The sequence below is a fragment of the Acromyrmex echinatior genome, chromosome 16, assembly GCF_024713525.1.
Source record: "Acromyrmex echinatior isolate Ae372 chromosome 16, ASM2471352v2, whole genome shotgun sequence".
In the NCBI taxonomy this organism is placed as follows: domain Eukaryota; kingdom Metazoa; phylum Arthropoda; class Insecta; order Hymenoptera; family Formicidae; genus Acromyrmex; species Acromyrmex echinatior.
Window position 1 is genome coordinate 510,416 of NC_141867.1, and position 16,963 is coordinate 527,378.

The window sequence follows — 16,963 nt, forward strand, 5'->3', positions numbered from 1 at the left end:
CATTATCATAGTTGAACGATCAATTATCAGAGCTGTCGCTATTGCGATATTTTTTTTTGTCTTTAAAGTATTTTGAGTCAAATTTTGATAATTTCGCGGAAGAGTGACGCAGTCCCTTGTGTCTGGTGGTTAACTCTAGTTTTGCGAAATAGTAAAATAAACTAATAAATACTTGCCAATATCGCGAGAGATAAGAGTTTGAAGGATTTCGATTACTCTCTAAAAGTGCAACGAAGTTGTGATGTTGCACGATCATAATCTTTTTTCAATTTTTTTTAAACAGGTTTTTTTGTACCAAGACACATTTAATACTATTATTTTCTTATTGTATTTTCTAAACAAATAAACAAATTGTGCGTTTTATTTCAAAAACAATTTTTATTTGTTTATTATACATAGAATATGAATATGAATATGTGGTATTGTTCTCATAAATTAGCATGCGAAATGAAATATACGAGTATATGTAGTTTTAATAATATGTAGTTTTGGAGAATTATTTTTTTTAGAGAATGCAATTTTTTTAGAATTAATTGTGAATATTTTTTTAAGGAAATATTGTTTCATGTCTTTTCTTATTTATCTAGGATAATTTTTATTTTTTTTAAATTTTATTTTTAAATGTAGATTAGAAAGCTAAGCAGAAAAAACGTATAAAAATATAAGAATTTAAGAAAATATTACATGTTTTTACATAATATTATGTCTTGTAATATTTATTCAAAATGAATTTTCTTTCTTTAACACGATCGAATGTGCAATGAGAATATATGTGGTTGTAATTAAAATGTTAATTATTGTAAAATGAAATCATAATGACATTTCAACGTATTTTGGTTTCAGATAATATGCGAACAATAGATAATGACATAACAATTAAAATTGAAAATGCTTACAATTTGAAATCGGTGAAAATAGAGGAAAAATTGAAAGAAGAGTATATATATATATATATATATATATATATATATATGTTTGTTCTGAGTGTGGAAAATTATTTAAAAATCCACGCACCCTCAAATCGCACAAATCAAACGATTGTGGAAAAGTCTACATTTGTCCAAAATGTAAAATAAAGTTCAATTATCGAGCAAGTTTTTGTAGGTATAGGAAACATTGTTGAGGGTAAGCGAAACATGTAAATATAACTAATATATTGTACTACATATTAGTTATAGATGTTATTTTTTAATTCGACGTATGAAATAATATTAATCGAAAACATTAAACAGTAAATAATATCATTTATAACACGATTTAAATGCATGATTTGAGAGTTTTTTTTTTAAATTATTTTGTTAAGAAGAATTGTCAAGAGGATTTATATATTTATGTAGTATTTAAAGATTAAAAAAAATATATGAGTATAATATTTTCTTTTGCAGAACTATAGTAGAAACTTCTAATGTTTTTGTTAATATAGTTCATTTTTAAAAGTTTTCAAAAAGTATTAGGTGTTGGAATTAATTCGTAGCGTTTTACAAGTGATGGGAAGTACTTTCATTAATGTATTTTTTAATGCTCATGTGAAATAAATAACATTCTTTCATTAAAAACGCTACGAATTAATTCCAACACCTAATATATTAATTTTAGAGAAATATATAAATTTTCTTAATTCTTTTTAATAAAATAATAATTTCAAAAATAATTTTTTTATTTTAAATGTCATGTGTTTATTTTCAATTTGAACTTATAATTTAGATCTTTATAATATTTTATAATTTCAAGAGAACTTAGATCTTCTAAGTTCTTTAATAATATTTTCTACAAAAGTTATTTTTAACTTTATCGCTAATTGAAAAAAATGTAAGATTTTTAGTTTAAATATTATTTTAATATAGTACGTTTAAATATTATTTTATTATATATGTGTATTATATATGTGTATTATACATATAATGACGTATAATGTGTAGGTAAAAATACTTGTCACAGTACAAAACTATTTTGTAATTTATGTAATTTTTGTATTTTTGCTAAATATGACTTGTACACTTAACATCTACTTTATTTATTATCTTATCTTATTTATTATCTAATTTACTACTCAAGAAGATTCATAAAAATAAATAAAAGCAATTGCTCAATTTATATCGTACTATCAAAAATTCAGATTTGTGAGACTATTTCACTAATTCGTTGTTCATCACTCTGAGTACAGGACTGAATTTAAGCTGATTTTTGAGATTTTGGCAAATGTGTGAGCGAATCCAGGAACATTAACACTAAGGGCGAACTGTTGTTGATTCTTGTGTTGCAGAATACCGCACGTCCGTCGTCCGAACTTACGCCTGTATGTACTGCAACAAGAGCTTTGTCCTTAAACGCTTTCTTTATGCCCATCTGAAGAAGAGCTGCTATTGGAATCCGAATTCCGAGTGTTATCACGCGCAGAGCTCGAAACCCTTCTTGTGTTCCAAATGTGGTGCCTCGTATTCGAAGCAGTATTTTCTGACGCAACATATGCGTAAAGATTGTGGTAGAATTTTAGAGTGTGATAATTGCGGGAAAACTTTTCTACAGTCGTGCAGTTTGTACAGGCACAAGAAACGGTCGTGCATGTACTAATTGTATGGAAGATGCAATCTTTGCAATTTAAGGCGTTGACTGTAAAATTCGTATGAACCTATTCAGATTATTCACTCTGCGTACGCATGTATACATATATGTATACATATATGTATGAATACTCGACTGATCTCGTTGGACATAACTGCGAATGTTTAAGTTTTCTCTATAAGTTTATTAGTTTCAGTAGGATGTAAAAGTTTACTATTCGTTACAGTACAAAACTTTTGTAATTCGTTAAATTGCTAAATCTGTACCATCAAAAATTTATTCAGATTTGCGAGACTATTTTATTTTTTATCACTTTGAATACGATATCGAATTTAAGCACGAATTTTCGATTTTTTGATATTTTCGTGCGTAAACGAGTCTAGCTTGAACACCAGCATTGATTCTTGTATTGCAGAATTCCGCATGTCCATTGTTCGAATACGTGCGAATACTGCAACGAAGATTTCGCCTTTAAGCGCTTTCTTTATGCCCCTCTGAAGAAGAGCTGATTACTGAAAGTTGCTGCTATCCGAATTCCAAATGTTACTGTACGCAGATATTGAAACCCTTCTCGTGTTTTGAATGCCTCAGAGCATTCAGGGAAGCAGAGTTTCCTGAAATGTGCGGTAGAACTTTAAAGTGTGATAATTATGACAAAACTTTTCTGCAATCGAACAACTTGTACAGGCACAAGAAGTTGTTGTGTGTACACCGAAATAGCAATCTTTGCGACTCAAAGCGTTGACTATAAAATTCATATGAAGCTATTGGGATCATTGATTGTGAATGTCGATTGATTGCGTTAGACATAACTGCGAATGATTAAACTTTCTCTGAGTTTACTGGTTTCACTAGTCTTTTCTTTAGTCTAATCTTTAGCTTAGGATTAAATGTTATTGGATTGTTTGATAGGTGTGCCATAATTTTTATTATTACACTTATTTTTATAATTTATCGAGATAATTCTTCTTTGTTATACAAAATAAATTAGTGTAATAATCATATTGTTTATTGATTCACCTAAATACTATATTCTTTATAATAATATTAATGTTAATAATTACATATTTATTTTATTTTTCGAAACTGCGTTACCATCCTTTACATGTACATAACATGCAAATAAATTAAAATGATGTCACTAAATTCTCACTTTCTAAACAATGATTCCATTAATATTCAGTGTATATTAAACTAAGATATTTTAACAGCCAATGTGGGAGTAAATGACATTTCTTTTCTCGCTACAAAGATATTGTAAGGGAATGTGTCAACATACAGCATATTTTTCCAGTTCATTTCAATGTGACGAACTAGTTTATATACGCATGAGATACATTTTACAGCTTTTTGTTAAGAAGCTCTTGATCTTTTGCGGTCGATACATAAATTTTTTAACGCTAAAATGATTGTACTATTTCTTATTTTGTAAATTTTTAATAAATTTGTTAAATTTTAATAATGTATTAATATTGTTTATTATTAGAGAACGTCGATGGAACAAATGTTGAATTGATTCGTTGTTTGAGATTTCTGACCGCAAATGATTGAACTAAATTGAACATTTATTTTTGTAATCCACGAATAAACCCGCAAATAAACACTTTCTTAGAGAGAAATCTCGCTTTATTAATTTTGTGTATGCTCGCTTAAAGATACGAACGCAATCGACTGACGGAACGGTAATCGTGTTGCAGAATTGGAGCTAAGCGCGAATAATTCGACGCGTGGCGAAGGCACCAAGAGAAAGTATAGTTGCAAGTATTGCGGCAAGGGCTTTACGCAGTCTGGTCATCTGAGGAGTCATCAGAAGAGCTCCTGCTACTGGAACCCCAGGTCTACCTGCCATCAGTCACAGAAGATTAGGCCGTTCTCCTGCACACAGTGCGGCGCTTGCTACTCCAAGCAGTCGCATCTCATCTTCCATGTGAGGCATGAGTGTGGTCGTACGCAGAAGTGTAATGTCTGCGGCAAAACATTCCTGCACAGCAGCAGCCTGCGAAGGCATCGTCAGAGAGCCCCGTGCAACTTCCAGCTTTGCTAATGCGCGTGACACGTGCTTTGGAGTGAATACGATTTTGGTCGGAAGATATTTCCGGAACGATCTTTCTCTTCATTTGTTATCTAGAAGGACACATAGTGGCTCAGATTTGTTTTTTGGATATCAATTAAAAAAAACTTTGGTAACGAGTGGCAATGTGGTAATGGAGTGAGGATTCTGGAACGCTCTATCCATAAAAAAAAAAACTTTTAAAATCTTGTATTGATATCTTGAGGATACTACAAGATTTTAACGTTTCTCGGAATAGATTTTCGTTGAGATATTTTTACCGATAGGTCGAAATACAGTATGCGTTGTCATACGGCGCACATGGTTTACAGTGCAACTGAGTATCAAGTCAAAGAATGATTGTGATATGTTATGATAAAAATGTATATAAATTATAATATCGAATATTTCTAAAATGAAAAGATTGTCATTATTTTTCGATTCCATTTAAATACAGACACTTAAATTTCCGCAGAAACATCCAATTCATCTCAATAACATCGCATTTCTGTTCAGTAAGGAAACGTCTTGTTGTTGACATTTTGCCGTTCAAGCACAATTCCTTACAGATTCGCTCTATCCTCATATTTTGTCTGCTCTGGCATTCAATGGTACTTTTACTGATTTGTGTGTCTCTGTTTTTCAGGTTATTTGTTCGAAACCAACCATAGCGACATCGAAGATTAGGGAAATGGCAAGCTAAAGACTCAATTTTTTTCAATAATCATAGAACATTTTCTAAATTGATATTTTTATCTTTTTGTATTTTGTGTTCGGATATTTTACACCGAATGCGTACTTAAGTGACGTACATACGATTAAAATGCAAGAATTTATACAATGATATACTCATAGTGACTATTTTGCGCTTAAAGAACTACCTTTATATTGATTGATATGTTTTCCCTTGTATATTTTTTGTGGCTACAATGGGCTTGCATGCAATTTTAATGTTTATTTATCTTTTCTTTTCTTCCTTAGTTATTATATTGACGATTGGTTATAATAATTTTCTGTTATTTGTAATGAAGAAAATTTTTTAACCCGTTAGCGATATATTACGAACGTTTATTATCATTTCTTTTTTAAAGCATTTGTTCGCATCGTGTTACAGAGAAAGAGTCATCGCAGGTAATTGGAACGCGAGCGGAGGTATCAAAGTTATCACAGAAAGAAGAACAATTGTCATTGAAGCAGAAAGAAAAATTATCGGAGAAAGAAAGAACAAGAGCTAAAGGAAGAGAAGAAGATGATTTCATTAATAATATGCCTTCAACGAGCACTGCGCAAAGTTCTTCAAGGGTTTTAGAAATTTTTATAAACGATAGCTCGCCTCAGATCAGCGATAATGAAAGCTCTGTGCCTTGGACTGACTCGAAGAATGTGGAACTGAACTTATACAAATGCCAGTATTGTGGCATCAGTTACAAGAAATGTAACATTCTCAAACATCACATTATGACGACATGTTTGTTGAATCCAAACTCTAGAACTATGAAGGAAGCTGGACAATTCAGATGCCTAGAATGTGGTCGTAATTATAAGGAATTGAAATCTTTGAGATTTCATCAGAAACATGAGTGCCAGAAAAAAATAACGTGTCCAGATTGTGGCACAATTTTCATTGGGTCAGTTGTTCCGGAACGTCATAAGAAGAATCATTGCAAAACGAAGAAGCAATCCAAATTGAAGATAGAAGAGTCGCAGAGCGAACTCTTTGAAGACGACGAATTTAACATTGATTCAGATTAAGTAAAAATAACAAAATTATTTTTAATTTTAATGTTTTTTTTAATTACAATGAAAATGTTTTGCAATAATTAGCATTTAATAATCGAAAAGAGTTATGTTTTGTTTTATCTTCGTGGAATTTCTCATATTATTCATAGAAAATGTCTTAATTCATAAATTATTATATATCATGTTTATATTTTTTAATATTTGGAGCGAAATAGGTATTTCTTCTTCAAATATTCATATTTATTTCCAATATTTATTTCTCCATCTGTCATAAATATGAAATATTATTATTTTTCTTTTTTTTTTAAATAAGAGAGACGAATTTTTTTTCGCGAGTATATGTTCTACAATTATATAAATTAATAAGTTTGCCTAATACATGATTAATAAGTTTACTTAAAGCGTTTATATATGATTACTGCATTAGTTGCAGTTAAGTTAATTTTTTCTGTATCTAATGAAAAGAATTATAACTTCATTTAAATTCTGTGTGTTGTTTGCTGCAATCCAATCCAATCCAATCCAATGGCGCAACATCCCAAATCGGGACAGGGTTATTACAGGAAGAACAAATATCACATTGTCATTGAAACAAAAAGAAAAATTATCAGAGAAAGGAAGAACAAGAGCTAAAGGAAAAAAAGATGATTTTATCAATAATATGTCTTCAACGAGCATTGCGCAAAATTCTTCAATGATTTTAGAAATTTGTATAAATGATAGCCCGCCTCAGCGATAATGAAAGCTCTTTGCCTTGGAAGGATGTGAAATTGAACTCATACAAATGCCAGTTACTTACCTCTCGCTGGCATTTGTATGAGTTCAATTTCACATCCTTCGAGTCGGTCCAAGGCAAAGAGCTTTCACTATCGCTAGTCTGAGGCGGACTACGTATGCCTGTGATGAACACACAGGTACACAGAAACATATAGGACATATCTACAATTTAACGCTGATTTCGAACGCAGTTTTGAAAGAGATTTTCTTGGTAATAGATACTCTTGGTGTTTGCCAGGCTGAAGATGAGTTACGAGCGCGTGAAAAGAGTTCTTCTTCTTGAGTGTGCCTGGGATCGAACCTGGGACCTCTGGCATAGTAGTCTACTTATTACGCCACGCTCGTGCTCATGTGTTGTTTGCTAATAAAAATAATAAAAATTTTGTACATTTAACTTTTTTATGACATTTTATTTATTATAAACGTTTTTCTATTATAAACTATCGTTTCTATTATAAACTATTATTTATTATACACATTAAGTAATACAACTTGTTTATTTGTGTTCTTTTTCTAATTGTTGGTAAATTCTGTAATATTTTGTTTCATCATATTTTTTGTATCACAAAAGATTTATAGTTAGTAATAACGTGGATATGTATTGACTACGATATTAATAAATATTTAATTGCTAAATTTATATTTTATTACTAAACAAATATTTAATTACCAAAGAACTAAATTTTTAACATTGAAAAACAATTTTAAACTCACAGCAATTATAATCGTTTAGCTTTTTGTAAAAATTATCTGCAGGCTGATATAACAACATTAGGATATTAAATTCATTTTTTATATTATTTTCTTGTTCGCTTCTTATACTAATTCAATGGCCATGGCAAATTCATACATCACATGTCAACTTTGCTTGATTAATGATAATAGTTCTTTATCTATTTCTTTCACATATTTATTCTATATAGATGTAGGCAAAGATGTAGTGTTGTAAAATCGATGTCATCACCAGGAAATTTTTGCAATAGTACATGATACTTAGCGCAAGTTAAAATACGACAGTTATATTATTTTCGATTTACAATTATTCGCAATGTTTGATAACCTACGCGAAAAGTAAGCGAGAAGAAATACTTAACGTTGGGCTGTGACTAAGATTTCAAAGTTACTGAGATGATAAGCGAAAAAGAGATGGAGAAAATCTCAGGAACTTTATTTTTACTGATTAACCTTTAAGATTTGTCTAGCAAATTGTCGGCATATTGCAGACTCCAGATATTGATTTTGATTGAGAATTTTTTTTCTAAAACTGTACAAGGACGTTTGTATAAATGATTTATACAGCAATATATATATAATATTTATAATATAAATTATAGACTTACTGAATGTTTATTATGAATATTTTAAAGAGGGACTCGGAATTTTTATTTCGGTCCAATTGCGGTCAGAAATTATATTCAATTTTCGGTTTCGGACTGAAAAAAACCGAAAAATATCAAAATCTAAACGATTTCAATCCGAGGTTATATCCAACTTTCAATTTTGGTTCCAACTTCAAAAAGTAATATTTAATATATTTCATGACAAATAATCGGTTGTGATTAGTTAATTTCTTATAGTTTAAAATTTAAAACTTAGGTAATGACTTATTGTAGAAAGCTTATAAAGTGGCGTTTGCAATGATATTTAAGGCGTAAATTTTATGGGCCTTCTACAATAAGCTATTAATTAATTTTTAGCTTTTGACTTTTGATTTATGACTAATGGCTTATTGTAGAAGATCCATTAAGTTTTAAGCCCTAAATCGTAAGAAATTAAAAAATCCCATTGTAGATGCCGCTTTACTTCACGATCCGGAAAACATTTTTGGTCTGATGATCGTTTCGGTTTATTAGCTTATACAATATTTTAGTTCGATTATCAATTTCGATCCGATTAAAATAACGTTTACGATTCGATTATCGATTTGTGATTATCGGTTTTGCTCCGGTCCGAGTCTCTGTATGTTCTTGATACATTTTAAAAGTTAAAGTTAAATTAATATTTACGATGTTATTTTATTAAATTGTTACGATAATTAATTGTAAAACATAATAGAATCTTCTATTTTTAGCTATCTTCTGTCTAATATATTTTTCCTCTAATCGTTCTTCTAAATTTTTTTGTTTGATTTGTGTATGGGTGTGTGAAATAAGTATTATTTATTTTTCTTACTATTATCCTTAATTTTTCTTGTGTTTATTTATGTATGTGTGGAATAATTTTTTATCATTTTTGTTAATTTTTCAAATATTTGTTTAAAAACTTTTGGAGTGAAACTCACTCCTAAAGATTGAATCATTCTTTTTCAAGATTGGCTCAATTTTCACTCTTTAGAGTAAGATCGATTCCATTCTAATGAATTAAAACTATTTAAAGAGTATGTATAAAATATTAAAATTATTAATTTATATACCGCTGAGTTCACTATTAATTATCGATATTATCATTTTTATTATCTTAAACACTTACTACCAAACATGCGTTGAAAGAAAATTTGAGTGATACATGTTCTATCTATAAAACACGGGAAAAGATTATTTATTTCATCGAGGTTTATTTCACCTCGTGGGGGTCGTTTTTTTTCTAGGGATTGTTCCATATCAGGAGAAGCAGAATTCCAATTATTTCATCGCGACGTCGCCGGAGCAGCATCTCGGGCTTCATATTCCATCATTACAGAGTTACGATAACGCTAGCTTCAGAAACTCCAATATCTTCAGGTCCGATTGGTACACTGTGAACGTAAAACAACAGCAGCAACAGCGAGACGAAGGGCACCAGCGGTATCTATGTCCCAGGTGTAGCAACAGTTATAAGTACTTGGGCGACATGAAAAAACACTTACGATTTCAGTGTGGTCAGGAGCCAAGATTCGAGTGTCCTTACTGCCAAAAACGGACGAAAGTGTCGTCAAATATGTATGCGCACGTACGCGCAATGCACAGCGATCAACCGTTGTATATAATAGATGTATATAACAAACAATGCTCGAATCCGCTTTTATGAAACAACGCGTTGTTAGGCCAATTCAGAATGATTAAATTGCGATATAAGATGACGTTATTTGTAATAATATCAAAATCAATTTAATTCACAATATTATGACGTTTTTATGTTTTTATATATTTTTGTATTTTTTACACTGAAAATATCTGGTTGAATCAATTCGAATTTTGGTTAATATAAAAATGGACGAATAAAAATTTTTTTTTATGTTAAATTTATACTACAATTCTAGTTGAGATAACTGAAATTCTAATTGATGTAATCTTTTCGTTTGTCTATTTTCAACCAAACATTTTTCTTATTGCATCATTTACTAGATTATATTCAAATTTTGTAAGTATAGATTTTTGCATACATATATATTATACGTACACAAAATAATATTCAAAATAAAAATAAAATTTATAATTTAATTATTGAAGCGCCTTATTTATTCAGGAAATATTATCGTTGATTATATTATTGTATGTTACATCTGTATGAACAAAAATAAATGACTTAATATGACTGGATATATCATTTTAGTATTCTTATATGTCTACAGATTGATTCTAGAAGTATACAACGATGGTTGTTATTTTTATTTAATGTTGTAGCAATCCGTATTTTTGTGTGAGTGTAATACATACAAGACTCGATTCCCGCGAGTCTCGATTATGTAGATAATTGAAGAGCATGGACGGAAATTTTTCTCTATCCGATGTTGTGATTTATATCCGGCAATCTCGATTAGCCGTCATTAACTATAGCCGAAATTTCCAATTCTTTTTCTAGATTCGCTTTATGGGCAGATACACTCGTCTTACGTGCATCCCCAGGTAGTGTCCGGTCACAGTGTGACTGCGGAGCCTTATCAGTCACGACGAGACAATTTGAATGCGATGGAGGATACAGAGGAGAACACGTATCTTTACGTCGACTCGAGTCATCGTCAGGAAACCGCCGTAGCACCGATTCCTGCGACTCGCTGGCCGGACAACGTGGTTGCGCAGGGTTCGGTCACGAGAAAGAAGTTTCACTGTCCCAGATGCAACAGTGGCTATACCAGACTCTCCGACATGAAGACGCACTGCCAATTCCAATGTGGCAAAGAACCACGATATCAGTGCCCATATTGCACGAAGAAAGCCAAGTTCTCGTCAAACATGTACGTACACGTACGACGGATGCACAAGGACAAAAAGTTGCAGATCATCGATCTGTACAAGCAGCTATCGAGAGTACGCTGCTGAAGATGAAGAAACCAAGCGTAGAGATTTTTTACAAGAATTTTTCTCGCGGTTAGTGACTGCTGCACAAACTTGAAACAATATGCTTTTTATATACGAATATATTTGGGAAATAGCAATGCAAACTATCCATAAGAAGATATACTGCGAATTACATCCTCGTAAAGTTTTTGTTAAAAATTTATTGTTATTAATTGAAATTAATTTGAGATATTAATGTTTATTATAATCAGTTGACAATTAAAATTTTGGCATTTGCGAGTTATCGAACGAAGAATTATCACAATTGTCCGGAACCGATTCAATTCTTGAGATATGTAAACATAAAAATCTAAGAGACATGTATTTTTATATTGACTTAATTTAAGATTTAAAGATTATCATATCCCCCCTCAAAGCTAACGCTTTATGTTTAATTCCAATTATTATCAATGAAATGATGAGATATACAGAAAAATGTTTTAGACAAAACTTTTATGGATTTTTAATATGCTTTGTAGATACATGTAGATACATATTAGGACATATCATATTTATGTAAAAATAGCTATGTATAAATCTAATATTTTGGAAATACTCTCACATCTCCATTAAGGGATTGTTTTACACTTCTTAAATCTCCAATTATAATCGATATAAAAGAATTACGCGTCTCGTTGATTTTTTTGATAACGTTGATTGTTTAATAACGATTTTTTAATCAATTTTGACTTATAAATAGCTTTACAGCTGATAAAAGATTTTCTATTAATCATATTCAAGTGATTTCAGTCAAATTTATTGAAACTGTGATATTTTATAATTTATGATACGCCGATCAAAAGCACATAATTATAAAAAATTAATAGATTTGTTGTAACTTCATTTGAAAGTTGATCATTTGAAAGCTATTTATAATTAGATTGAAAAGTACCTAATTACAGTTTGTTTTTTTTTTAAACTCTATACGATTTATAAGTATTAGCAAAGCTTTAAGAAAAATTAAATTTTATTGTTTGTTAATTTATCAAGGAAAAGAGTACTTTAGATATATATTATAATATATTAATAATAGACATAGATCAAAATTTTAAGTAATTAGAATTTTTTATGCAGTATACAACTTTAATCAGAACAGTTACTTCTTTTATTTCTTTTACTTATTATCATAATTTGTGTGATAACTTATTTATAGTTATCGAACAAATTATGATATATATATGTTATTTTAGACAATGATTCCCTTAATTCTTTCATAGACGAATTTTTTAGAATAATATTTGACTAAAGTACTAAAGGAAATGATATTAAAAATTATATATATACATAAAGAGAAGAGAGAATTCATTATCACGACATGAATGGAAGCTGGTTTCTTGTGGTCCATGGAAGAGTTAATATACGACATATCACAGGCAATCGTATTATGTGATATTTATTAATAATTTATAATATTTAAACTAATATTCTATCAAATTCATTTGCGCAATTTCCAGCGATAATTGCATCAAGAATTCTAGTTGCGAATACTTCTTTTATTGTTTATATATATGAAAATATTTATGTCTGTACTTATATCTTTAAAATTTGTTATATCAAAATGTTTGAAATAAAATTTCTTTTTTACATACGCGTGTTCAACCCATAATATTTCTTGAAAATTTCCAAAGTTTTGGTTTTCTTTATTTCTAGAAATTTAACTTTCTAATAACTATAAAGACATGCTTTCTTTATATCTAAGTTAAAATTGAGCAGCTGTAAATTAAAGTTGAAAACAATTTCTCCTACAAGATGTCTAAGTTTTTTCAATAATCAATTTTCATTGTTTTGCATGTTTTTAAATATATTGTGTAAAATGCACGATATTAATTGATATATGGTGCTTTTCAGGAATGACAGTATCCGCGCCTTCGATATTAGGGATTGAACATAAGCAGAAGATCAGGCGTCGTTCGAAAGTGAAGCCCAAGTATCCCTGCACTAATTGTTCAAGCACGTTCAAACATAAGAGAAGTCTTCTCAAACATTTGAAATACGAATGCGGCCAGTCGCCTCGATTTAAGTGCCCTTATTGCGAGCTAATTTCGAAAAAATCATCGAATATATTAAGGCACATTCGCCTAAAGCACAAGGGTTACGAAGTCTACGTCCAGGACATCTGTTATTTACGTCCTGACATTGATTAATGAATGCTATAATTGTATAATAAATTTTATATCTATAAAAACAGGAGAAATGTCATTTTTTATCAAAGGGGATCTTAGTGCTTAATAATATCTATATGTGAATATATAAATCGGTGTTGTATCAGGAGAACAATGATTGCTTTAATTAAATTATCATTGTTATAAAATTCATAATACATACCTAGAATCTCTGTTTTCTCTATACAGAACGTTTATGAGCAATTTTTATTCGACCTGGATGATACATATGGATTTTGGACATTCTTTGTTACTGCGTTTTCGTTGCGTTTTATATTATATTGTACATCTGAAGAAAGCTCAACTCTGTAGCCGAAACATGTCATATGTAATTATTTAGCATTTGCAATTTCTTTTAATTAGGTATTCATTCATAAGCATAATTTAATTATTTGTTTGTTTTTTTTTATTTTTTAATTTTTGTATAATTATGCGTTCTTAATAAGTAATATATTCGATATGATTTAAAAAACAAAATACGTTTATAATTTGACTGTCATTCGCTCTTTAAACTCCTTACTTATTATTGTTGGAAAAGTGGTAATTTACATCAAGCTGATTTACGATAGACAGAATGAACTAGATTCATAAAGCGATTTATTGATAGATGACTATTTTTAGATAGTTGGGTTTTAGAAATTGAACATCGTTGATGCTCGGCCCTTTTCCTTGCGGATCATGGTATCGGTCGGATATATGTGTGACGTGTGTGATTGTGAGGCCTTGCAACAATGGTTATAAAACTGTTACAGATAAGTATGTAATAAAATATTTAGCACTGCGTTTTCATGTAAAAGTTTCATTCAATTGTGAGATTTGTACTGATACATTTCGATTATATTTTTTATATTATGTTAGAAGTTGCGTTTAGAATAATATGTTAAGATCTAATTAATATATATCTTTCTCTTGTATTAATAAACTCAAATATAATTGCTTAATTATTTGATTTAATATTGATCAAATAATATTCATCAAATAATATAATAAGTAAATTTATCTATCAAGTTTCAATAAAAAGTTAATTTTCATAAAATTCTTAACAATTATCACTTATATTGAGAGTCTTGTACTTTTGTTTCTTGAATATATAAATAAATACAATTACAGTTTTCTAGATTGTACGTCGATTCGGTTTGTCGCAATTCACTTGAAACGCAATCATGAAATAACAATCTCACAAAATCATCGATTCAATAATAATAATTTTACTATATATATATATAAAAACATCTTAAAATTCTGTAAATAACTTATTAACGATATTACTTGTAAATATTCTTAACGAACATATGCAATTTATGTTTGTGAATAAATTGTATTTCTGCAATATATAATGCTGCCAATGCGTTTTTGCATTCTGAAATTTATTTATTTCCGAAAACATTTTTTTCATCGTAATCTTTATTATAATTTATATTATAATTTATTGTAATTTATATTATTGTAATAGTATGATCGCCTGTAATTAAAATTGAGGACTTATAAATTTGGGAAGCAGATGAAATCGTAACGTGATGGTAACTGTTACGACAAATGCAAAGATAATGAGAAGATAATGATTTAATCTAATTAGTTGTAGAAAGTATAGTAGTAAGTTATTGAATAGAATTTTATAATTACCCAAAATATTTTACTTTCTATTTGTTCTTAATTATGGCATTTATCCGTTCTAATCTAGCGGCTGTTGAATCTCGAAGTGGCGATAATGACGAGAGAGAAAGAAATTTTAACATCACAAAATCTTCTGACGCTGGCTTTTATTTTCAGGTATCTGTGCATCCTTCGAATTGACAAGAGACGACTCTAAAAAATCTAACAGAAGCGTGCGATTTCCCTGCATGAATTGTACGAGCGTGTATAGTACGAAGGGCAGCCTGACGACGCACTTAAAATACGAATGCGGCCAACCGCCTCGATTTAAGTGTCCCTACTGTGACCTCGTCTCGAAGAAGACGTCCAATGTGCAGCAGCATATACGGAGGAGACACAAGGACCGCGTCGTTTACGTCCAAGATATCACTCATCCGTCCAATATCCGATATAACATACATATTGTTCGTTAAACGTTACAATAAATACGATATTTTATTCTGAATTCCGCATAATCCTGCAAGGCTTAGTGTCATTAACATTGATTATCCGAATCAATCAACAAATCACAATCCTTATCCATTAATCAGTTTTGTCTCTATATCTCGTCCTTTCGCGGACTGAAATTAGCTGAAGATTCTCCAAATGATTTGAGGTCATTTTTCCAAGCAATCATTTGTGATAGCTTTAAAATTCTTAATTTTTAGATTTATTTATCATTATATATAACATATTGTCTTTTTTTATATGAACTTAATCTTTTCATTGTTGTTGGTGCCTACAGGCACTCACTACTTTATATTTCGACTATTTAGCACCTAAATATTGTTGCTTTGTTTTATTATAATTTATATTAACATTTATACTAAAAATTTGAATAAAAAATAGGAATCGATTAGAACATTTTTAAAATTTAATTTTTTTAAAATTATAAAATAATTAAATGTTTTCTAAATATTTTCTAAAAAATGTGTGTTGAAAGTCACTGTGGTCGCTGCGCTACCGTTTACAATGTGTGTGTTTTAAAATATTCCACAGTAAAAGAATTAAGCTCTCAAATTGAGGAACCCGAGTTTTTTCTCCAGTCACTCTATTCTCAGTCATAAATATGTAATATATTTTTGTTTCGATGCTTGGAAGTCAAGCTGCTCTCGCTCAATCTCTCTTGATATCGGCTGATAACGCGGATGTTATCATCCTCTAACAAGATTTGTACTTTTAGTTTTCAGGTCTGGCAAGAGAGCAAGTATTCAGAAGTATTCCTGTCCGAATTGTACAGGCGTGTACTTGAGACAACAGGGTTTGCGGGAACATCAGATTTACGAGTGCGGCCAGTCACCGAGATTTCAATGTCCTTACTGTGATCACCGGTCGAAACTGATATCGAATCTTTACAAACACGTGCGCCGTAAGCATAGCGGGGAGGTAGTCTGGTCGATCGACCTGAAGAAGTGAAATCTGTTCCGCGAGGCGCACTCCTTTTGGGTACCATTTAACGCCATTATCCATTATATTATTAAATCCCACAGCTGTATTATCAAGTAATGCAAAATTACTAACTGATAACTTTCTCCATTGAGATAACAATCAACGGTAGACAGATGTTTCAAGTGAATTCCTCCGCGTTTTTATTACGATAGAAATGTAACTTCTTCTCTACTTTAATCTTCTTTAATCTCTTTAGTCTTCCTTTAACCTTGTTCTTAATCATCGGTTGGTTGAGAACGCATCACGTATTGACTGTTCGTCGCGTCTTGCACTCCTCTCTTCTGCTTGCAGACATCCCTTCGATCTTTCCCTTCGACCAGCCGTTCTTCGGTCAA

At 30.4% G+C, this 16,963-nt stretch overlaps 1 protein-coding gene across 44 annotated transcripts in view; it reads left to right on the forward strand.

Annotated features, from left to right (window-relative positions):
- Positions 1-16,963, forward strand: part of LOC105145116 (longitudinals lacking protein, isoforms A/B/D/L) — a 191,214-nt gene that overhangs the window by 34,421 nt on the left and 139,830 nt on the right. Inside the window, exon 7 of one of the 44 annotated variants that reach the window (XM_087414226.1) lies at positions 5,727-6,839. The exons of 38 other annotated variants lie outside the window; for them this stretch is intronic. In XM_087414226.1, coding sequence (XP_087270352.1) covers positions 5,727-6,364 — 638 coding nt within the window. In that variant the 3' untranslated portion in view covers positions 6,365-6,839. Of the gene's footprint in view, positions 1-4,259; positions 6,840-10,909; positions 12,972-13,233; positions 14,885-15,317; positions 15,646-16,362; positions 16,693-16,963 lie in introns of those variants that run through there. 5 more of the 44 variants (XM_011054490.2, XM_087414233.1, XM_087414250.1 and 2 more) reach the window with 5 other exon arrangements.